This window comes from Atta cephalotes, assembly GCF_000143395.1.
Source record: "Atta cephalotes unplaced genomic scaffold scaffold00040, whole genome shotgun sequence".
In the NCBI taxonomy this organism is placed as follows: Eukaryota; Metazoa; Arthropoda; class Insecta; order Hymenoptera; family Formicidae; genus Atta; species Atta cephalotes.
In genome coordinates this window covers 792,336-802,874 of record NW_012130104.1, presented here as the reverse complement: position 1 = coordinate 802,874, position 10,539 = coordinate 792,336, and the positions used below count along the sequence as shown (strand labels likewise).

The window sequence follows — 10,539 nt, the reverse complement described above, 5'->3', positions numbered from 1 at the left end:
TTCTTGACTCGTTTTGCGCAATCGGCAGAAATCTCTTGAAAAAGATGAAATTAAATTTGTCCATGTCTTAAGCTTCTTAACGTAACGGGTAAATTTAAAAGAAATATCTATATACTATATCTATATAAATATTATACTTTATTTCGTGGCTCTCATGAAGATCGCTTGAGAATAAAGATTATCCAGATAATGACGAAATTTATTTTCTCTGCCATTTTCTCTGTAAGTCTCATTAATTTATAAAGATATTGTTAGATTAACATTCTTAATTATATAATAGCTATGAAAACTACACTTAAATTCTAAAGTATTCTGTTTAAAATACAGAATGAATACAAGTGAACTTCCGCCTTATAATGATTGATAGAAGAAAGTTTAAAGTTTTTACCTTACAATTCAGAATCTCATAGTTAACAATCTACAGATTGTACAATCGTCCAACAATTTTTACTTCGGATTCAATCACCCATTGCTATGTTGAGGATTAAACGCAAGTACAATATATAAATCAAAATTCTTTTCTTTGATCATTTTTTCTTGATAATATAAAATACAATTGACGATTAGGCATAAGTATGACATACTACAATTTTTAATATATCTTTTATTTGCGTTACTTACATTTCAATTTATTTCAAAATTTAAAAAATTCTTTAATTTTATCTGAAATTTTAAACAAAAATATTCAAAAATTTTTTTCGAAAATTTAGGAATTTTCAATCTAAGAATTTTTGTATAAGATTTCAGTGAACTTTTTAATTATTGTTTGTTTCACGTAATATATATTATATTTGTGTAAATATAAAAGAGGCTATAAAGTATGTTTTTCAAATTAACATTATAACATACTTACCTTTTCAATTATGGAATTCTCATCTGTTGTACAAAGCAGTGCGGAAATTACTTTTCTCGAAACAAGTTAACTTGCAAGTGACTTGAATGTCTCGCGCGTGATTTGCTATGTAACCATCATCCTTTAACGCAAAAGTTAACTGCGTGCACGCGAAGTTCGAAAAGCTCTTTTGTCGATAAATGCGTTCGCCGTGGTCTGAATGTAACTCGTGCTATTACTTTGCGCTGCGCAAGCACACCATAAATATGCCTGTTACACGATCATTGCGAAGCGTGCGTTTTTTTTTAAGGGGAACTGTCCTTCCGGTGGCTCATAAAACACTCAAGTGCCATTTCGGTTTGTAAGTCTCATTAAACTTCTCGCGAGGTAAATGAGTGATTTGAGTGTCATAAAAAAGTTGCAAGTTTTGTTAGTAAAGTAAGTTTCTGAGGAAAGAGAAATAAGAAAATGGAAAAGAAAATCGCGAAAACGATAGAAAAGAGGTAGTTAAAAAAGAACAGATGGTTGAATAAAGTAGAACAATGTTTTCTCTCTCATATTGTAAAAAAACATAGTTTTGTTTCAGTTAAGTTAGGTTGCAAAGAGAGAATAATGAACAACAGTAACGAATAATTAAAAATTATAATTAGTTAAAAAGATAGCGATACATATAACAATAATAGTGGTTTATGGGGAAGAAAAGGACAAAAAAAAATCTACAGCTTGTCGAATAGGAATAAATAAGTATAAAATGAAAATATTTGATAGAAGTATTTCCTGGCTCTAAAAGAAAAAGGCAAAGAGCGAGAAAAGAAGCGAAGGAAACGAAACTGAAGAAGAAAGGAGAAGAAGTAAAGCGCCGTCAAGATTGTCGCATGGATAAATTTGGTCGATGAAATCCGTGATGAGGGATAGCGCGAGGTAAAGTGATCAAGACATATCGGCGAGACCGATCTAATTTCCGCCGTTGCGGCGAGGCTGTTTCACCGTTTGCAATGTCGGAACGCGATAAATTATCTCGCTCGGCTTCATCCTCGGTTCTTTGACCAGCGACAACAGCGGTCGAGAAGACCGATCCTATGACCCGTAAGACGACGAAGTAACTCCATGACACACTGCGCTAGAGGAGTTGGTCCACCTTTCATCTACTCGCGAACAATGATACATTTGTTTTGAGAGAGCACGTAACCATGGTTACTATTCTTGCACGAGCATGATGATTATCAGATAAGCTGATAAATCCTTTTTGCCGCTCAGAATTCGCTACATCTCGTAGTCAGGATAAGGTGCTTTGGATAGAATAGGTACACAAGCGATCTAGTTAGCGCATCTCCGGGGAAAAATTTTCTAGAATATTTACGGGTTGTGTGCGGGAAATGGCTGTTGGTGTGAGAAGAGAGGTTAATATAATTGAACAACCAAGTGAACGATAACATCGCGGAAATTAAGTCGTGGGTGTTAAGCGCATGCGTGGCATTAACTATTTATATACTCGATGGAGTTGGATAACTCTACGTGTTCATCACAATACCAATTTTAAACTGCAGATAGTTTTCTCGCTCTTGCCTAATTTATAATTCTTAATTTATAGTTCTTATATTATAGATCTTTTAGTTCTCATAATTAATCTTGAGGCGAATTAAAATTAAGGCGAAACATTTAACGCAGAATATTTATTGTGAAGCTACGGACCACAAAATATTTCACGTCATGTACCATTTTCTTAGATTTCCCTATAGAATTTGGATAATGAAGAGGAACCTATACGTTTTTGTTTAAAGTTGAAAATAGAAGAGAGAGAGAGAGAGAGAAAACTTTTTCATTTATTTTACAATGAGGCATACAAAAAAGTAAATTCTTGTAAATGAAATAATAATGAAAAAATATTGCTTCCCCGTAATAAATTGTATGTATTTATGTGAGGGATGACACTCATACTGAAATGTATGACTCGTAGCGTAATCGATGTACGAGACATTTACGCTATATATCTCCTAAATTTTGTACGGCATAGCTTATTCCGGTGAATAGGATGCAATGAGATTTACTGTCATTTGCCGGATATCGTTGACGGGCGACGTGCGATTGCAGCAAATACCTTAATTTCCGAGGGTTATATATACGCAAATCATTACCGAATATTCGGAATTGCATTGTATATTTATGCGAAGTACAACGAAGGTTTAATATTGCGAGCATTATGCTTTTATGAAATACTTAAATTACTTCGTAATTTTGTATGTGTAAAATAATGCTTCGTATAATTTTTAGTACATGATTTTTTTATATCTTATACAATTGCAGTACTTATGATAAAAATTTACATTGAGTACGGATAATTTCAAGAAAGACATTTTGATTTATTTAATTTTTAATCTTAGACATTTATTTAATTCATTTTAGATATTTTTAGAAGAGCTAATTTCTTATAAATAACAATTATTTATTGTAATTTGTTCAAAGTATAAAATAAGTATTAAAATAATGTTCAAGTAAAATGGGGTAGTAAACGTTACCATAATTTATTCATCTTATGTAAATTTCATAATAAATTTAAATTTCATAATAATAAGTTAACTAGGAGCACATTTCTGTGCCATTTTTTTTAAATAAATAAGATTAACGTTTTTGAGATTAAAATTGTAGAGACTTCATTAAATTTTACAAATTCTAATCTATTTTCATATACCAATGCAACCGGATCAAATTGTGTTGTCAGTTTGTCTTGTGGTCATAAAGATAGAGAAGCATCGCATATATCAGAGGAATATATCAGCGTGCTCCGATATGCTTGTTTCTTTCACTATGTGCCGGATTTCGATTGGAAATGCGGTACTTGGATTCGATTTTGAGCGACGCGGACGAAGTGCTCTCGATAACAATGCACTATACGTTGACGGTTCAGTTACAAATTATGGATCCTCAAAGCGCGATGCTGTGCTTGGCGTCTCGCCAGGCCGGCTTCCATCATACCCGCTAAATTTTTTAGATTCTTTTGTTCGTCCGTCGACCTGGCTCACGCAATGACCGCGAAAATCAATATTCTCGAGATAAAGTATGAGCGTGATTCCGCAGTGCCACGTGCCCCGTCATACACGTTCGAAGACAATAAATTCCACAGTAATGCTCACATATAAGAGAAAAAAATTTATTGATATAATTATTGACGAATAAATTGGGGCAGTATAATAATTCATTGCTAATACACAATTCGTAAAAATAAACTCTTAGATTTCATGTTCTTTTAGATTTCATATACATTTTGCTAGAAAACAATCTATTCTATGGAAAAAAATATTCTGGAAAATAATTACAGTTGAATAAATATGAAATTCGATTTTTATATTTTAAAATAATATTTACATTATCTATGCATTTTTAAAATAGTTAAAAGCATGATTATTTTTTGGCTATTGTTTTAATCGTAGAATAAGTAACATTTTCGATTATGTTAACGTTAACGTTATCCGCATAATATTTCATTAATTAAGAGAATGTATTCAATATCTTTTGAAATACGCATTTTATATTATAATAGTATTTTGTATTATTATGTATTTTATATAATTTTGTATTTTATGTTGTAACATTCATAATACTGTAGTATTAATTTTATATTAATATAAAATTAGATATGTGTATGTGACAATATATATTTACATCTGCTTTAAAAAAAAATTTTTTTTCACCTTTCTAAGATGTTTAAATTGAATAATTCTTAATTCTAATTGTTCGAAAAGAAAAATTATTCAAAGTAATTTTGATAACGAAGTTGTAAATCTCTAACTTGAGAAATACTGTTTCACGGAATATTGTGCTCTGACTTGGCAAAACGAAAATTTGTCTCTCCACTCAACTAATTTACGATCTCCATGGTGATATTGCGGCAGGATTGTGCCAAAGATAGGAAATGTTAACCAAAAAGTGGATATTGGAAATAGTAAGTTTCAATCAGTTTTACGTAACATTTTTCATAAAATATCGACATATAAATCTCAAAAATCTCAAATATCAATATCGACATTTTTTTTATTTACGGATTACTTGTTGTCAATATCATATATGATGTCAAAAACTCACATTTATTTTTTCATCTTGTTATTTGATAATTATTATTGTCAAGATACATTTCGTATTAATTAAAATTTTGCGATTAAATTTCAAAAAGTGAAGTTTTAACAATTATTATATTGTTACTCTTTATTACCGAGGAATTAAAATTATCTAAATTTGCTTGTAATGAATTAGGTTGTACTTGAAGCTTGCAAGATTTTAGTTTCATTAATGAGTTTTGGTAAAGAATGCGAGAATGCTGTAAGGAACGCAATTCGAAAAAGATACTCCGAATCTTTTAATCAGCGATTTGACTTCCCAAAGGAATAGAGCATACAGAGAAATTCACGAGAATGATAAAGCGCAGTGGATTCTAAGGAGATTCTCTCTAGAGATCACGTTCGTGGAAGAATGAATCCATTCGATATTGTGGCACTTTGCACATAATACCTGGTAGCGTGGTGTTCAAACTGCATTCAGACGGCAAAATGGCATCGACGAACGAAGAAGGACTGAAAGGCTGTTATTTTTCGATGGACTGAGTGCGCGATTGATAGTTGTAACAACGGCGCGTGATTGTAAAAGCCGAGTTAATTAGAATCCAGTGTTCATGGAAAGAGAAATCCATTTTAATGATAATAAATATCTCATGGATGCTGATTGAAAATAATCGCGGATTCGCGATTTACGAAAATACTATCTTTCTTAACCTTCTGAAGATCAGCGGTTGTTTTTGATCAACTTTTTTATTTTAAGGGCTAGAACTTTTTGTTAATGTTATGGAGTCGAGTCAAAAAAGATGGCGTCGAATCCCTAAAGGGGCCTTCAAACAGGCCTCCTCTACAGGTTAATGGCGAATCTCTTTCGATGAGAGAATGTTTTCTGAGAGAAAAACATGAAATTAATATTCTGGTACACACATCAAGAGAGGAAAAAATTTCATAAGAGTTTCATAAAAAATGAAAGAAGTTTCTGAAAACTTTTTTATTATTGTAGACTACTGTGCAAGTATGCTGTGAAATACATATTGTTTAAGAATCGAATTTAGAATATAAACTTATTAGATAGAAAAATAATTCAATTATTAATTAAATGTGAAATAGCTAAAGAATTACGAAAGATTTTATTCAATTATTCATTGAGAAACGTTAGATATGTAAAAAAAGTTTTGGATTATATTCTGTGCTGTTTTATTAATTATATACTCGATAAATTGTTCATAAGAACCGTATTTATAAAATTTATTTAAATTAAAAAATTTAAATTTGCACTAATTGAATAGAAAAATTTAATTATTAATTATGATTTAATTATTAATTAGAAATCTGTTTAAAGAATTGCGAATTGCAAATTTTGTTTAATTATTCATTGAGAAACGTTATATGTGTGAAAAAATTTCTGGACTATATTTTTTGTTGTTTCGATTACTCAATTAATCCTTTTCATGGTGAGTTTCCACTTACAATATTCCAGTGATGAATAGCGAATAGAAACAGCAATATATGTTAAAACTCGGCAATCGCAAATCATTGGGTAACCACAACTCACAATTCATACGTCGTAACGCTATCAATTAATTATTCATACACGATTCTGTAAAGATAAACCATTCATTATGGCGCCAATAAAATGTTGCATTATAAGAACGTTATCGGAAAATCGAATACTTCTTTCGCATATAATAGTATATGCATGTAGAGTCGTAGGGAGTACTTTGGCCGCAACTTCTGCACATTACACACACACGCGCGCGCGCGCGCGCAAAACTACGCATGCACATTAATAGCAACCGGTATCGAAAAATCGCTCGTTGTAGAGATATATTAGAAATTTTACGAGCACGACTAGAAATGCCGAGCACTTATAGATTGTAATATTTATTGTGGCCTATTATTGCTGCTTTCGCGTACTGGCATACAGTAGTAGTTACGAATTGTATAGGACGAAACACCTTCGACCGAAGTCGACATTTTTCATGCCATTTAACATGGCGTTATTCTGCGGAGAGTTAAATACTTTATCATCTCTGTCTATAATTTTTTTCTTAACTCTTCCTGCTCTCTTCTTTCTTTAGAAGAAAGTGCATATATGCATTGTTTATTGATTCTTATCTTATGTTTTCGTTGCTTCAACAGTGAAATTTAATTCCGCAAAAATTAAAATTTAATTTGATAAATTTGATTGAAACTTTATTGCTCAAAATGTTTAATGACAGAAATTAAATATTATTCTATAAGAATGTATTATATAAGAATTAATTTTTTTATATATATATTTGAATTCGATAATTAATAATTACATACAAATTTAATAATTTATAATTAGAGATCTATTTAATAATTGGAGATTATTTAGCATTTGGTTTATAGTAAGTAATTAGAATAGTTTATTTCTTGTTTAAACTTAGCAATTGGAAAGTTGATTTTCCATTAATTTTTTCACACTTTGTTAAAATTCAACTTACGTTTTATGCGATTCATTTTCATTTAGGTTTCATCATGTCACTTCCGACGGGTTCTCATCGAGGAAGTCGCGTTTCATCGACGCATAATAAATGGAAAGACCGCGTTCTTTAACGCGACAGTAAGTTAAATGCCGAATCGTAAATCGTTTCTCCACTCTGTATAGGAAAAGCGTATCCAGTGCTGTCAAGACGTTCGTTCATAAATCACGCTGTGCGCACTTGCAGGAGCTTCTAAAATCGAGAGAAAAAAAGAGAAATAAAGAAGGAAAAATCGCATCGTTGTGCGTTTGCTGATATCGACCATATATAAAAGATACATTCTATCAATGCATGTATTCGTCTAAAATAATGATGCAACTTTCCAAGCAGTTAGTAGATATGTTCAAAATATCGAAAATCCCACACGTTAGTTGTATAAAAAATATCTTTATCGCGAGTATTTAATAATAAATCAATTCATCTTTGATCTGCTGGATCGTATAATTATTTGAATTCTGATATATTCTTAATAGAAATCTTTTTAAATACTGCGTATGAAGAATGTTTAATTATTGATAGGATGTTATTTATTGATAGGATTTTTTTTTGGGGCAGAAGAGTCCTTAATGTAATAAGGATTTATGTATAATTATAAAAAAACTATATATTTATTGTAGAAAAATAATAATATATAGAATTGTAATGTGAGAGAAAGCTTTTATATCTGTATATAGGACATTTTAGGACCTTTGGGACAAATTTTAGGGGATGATAGATCTCTTCAAAAGAATCAACTCTTTGTTTAGGAACCTGTGTCTTTCGAATGCATTTTTAAGGAGCTATATGTTCGGTCACGTGTGACGTCTGAATACTAATTCTTTGTTTTTTTTCAAAAAGATAAAAAAAGCAAAAATATTGATTGTTATATGTAATGCTGTCGCGCAATCGATTGCGAACTTTACAATTAAATAGTTATATAAAGATATGTAACTCCTTAATCGAAAGACACAGGTTAAGAATGTATTTTACATGTACTTTTCAACAACATAAAGAAATTATAAATTTTTCTATATTGAATTTGAAAGCGACATGAAATTTGGCAACGATTTAAAACAAAAATTATTTCACAAGCAAACATGTTTAAAAACAGTTAAGGTAAAATAAGAAAATTTTCATTTAAACTATTGTATAAGATTGTATTATAAAATATAAATATTGTTTTTAAACTGTGTTTTATATGCATTTTCATATGAAAAGTATAATTTTCCAATTTCAGTTACTTTTTGTAGAGATTATACATTTTTAATAAAAGTTGATTACTATGCGGTGAAATCCATCATTCCTCAAAGTTTGTCCCAGAGTACCTGTATATCTGATACTGTATATCTGAAGACGTAAATGTAGATTCCATATGGAAAATTGATTCTATTCGTTTTTAGATGGCATCATTGTATTTCAATTTTGTCCTTAACTTGAACTATTTGTGTATTGATTAACTTGCAGTTATTCTCTCTAAATTGCCGTGTTCTATTATCGTTATCAATAAACCGCGGAATGGATAAAATTTCATCGTGACGTCGACTCGATAAGATCCGGCTAGTCGTGGCGCCGATCATATTTAATTTTGATAAAGAAGATTTATAAATATAGGATCGCGTACGTTGCCGATTGGTGCCGTTTCGCTGATAGCGACAGCGGCGATGGTGGCAACGCGCGGCGGCGCCGCCGGTTTTTATTTTTCCAGAAATACAAAATCCAATTCTCGATAAGACCGGCTTACGTAGAAATTGTCTCACTCCTCTCTTTTTCATTCTCTTCCAGTCTATTCCTCATATCGCGATCGTAGCAACGCTATATCTCTCGCTAGCCGCGTTCGAGAATGTCATTTTAGAGAGAAGCGGTGGTTTTTCCACGAATACGGGATATTTTGATCAGCATATTTGATTCGTCTCATTTAACGCGGATCGTTTACGCGATTATGAAATGTGAAATTATGTCATTTTTCAAGCTGGACTAAATCTAGTATTTTTGTGAGAATTGAATTTTCGCGAAACGACTGAATTTTTTGTATAATCTTCAATTTCTCTACAAAATTAAAATTATCTTTTTACGATTCTAATGGGATTATAGATTCTATCATATAGATCCATATGATTCTGGAAAAAGGAAAAAAATGGATTTTTACAAAACGTTTAAAAAAAGAGAGATAAATTATAGTGAAATAACGTACTTTGTTTGCGTACATGTATTATAGCTAGCTGGAATTTACGTGAATGGACTTGACTGATATCAATATTGAAATATTTTAATTATTTCGATTACACACTACTGTTGATGAGTGCGCATACAGTCGCAGAAATATTTCGACGATATTACAAAACTTTTCCAGAATGCACTTCATTCCCCGGTGATACAGCATGCATGCAACATTTTAATTAAAATGTTGGACAAACAGATGTTGATATAAATCAAACAGTCCAACGTAGTCGGTAACTGAAGTGAAATATATTCGAATATTTTCCACGTTTGCTTATACACAATAGCCGTGAATATAATAGTTAATAAATAATATGTATAATATATTTTCGTACAGTTAAATCTAAATATTCATAATATGAATTCTAGTTCGGTAGATAACAGTTACAATTGTATTTTTAATTTGAATATGGATTAATTACATAAGCATATATATGTTTATTAGCTGTAGGAATCTATCGTTAAATTTCATTTAATTTATTTTATAAACAGAATGAAATAAAACTATTACTAACTGTTTATTATTTACACAATATACAATTTTCTTGAATGTTTGAAGATAATAAAAATAATTGTATTATTCTCAAACATTTAAGAAAATTATATATTATTGTGTAATAATAAATAGTTTTGTATGTGTATTAATAAATAATAAATAATAAATTAATATTTCTATTTTATTCTGTTTATAAAATGAATTGAATAAAATTTTATAATAGATTCGCATGACTGATAAATATATATGCTTACGCAATTAATGTTCATGTTCATATTAAAGATACAATTATAATTGTTATCTATACCAAACTAGAATTAATTGTATTAAATAATAAATAAAATGTCCCTCACACACACACACACACACACACACACACACACACACACACACACACACACACACACACACACACACACACACACACACACACACACACACACACACACACACACACAC

At 30.6% G+C, this 10,539-nt stretch overlaps 1 protein-coding gene across 1 annotated transcript in view; it reads left to right on the top strand.

Annotated features, from left to right (window-relative positions):
- Positions 1-2,208: 2,208 nt before the first annotated feature.
- LOC105622141 (prolyl endopeptidase FAP-like) overlaps positions 2,209-10,539 on the top strand; it is a 93,818-nt gene continuing 85,487 nt past the window's right edge. The window contains exon 1 of the mRNA XM_012203574.1: positions 2,209-2,232. Coding sequence (XP_012058964.1) covers positions 2,209-2,232 — 24 coding nt within the window. The remainder of the gene's footprint in view (positions 2,233-10,539) is intronic.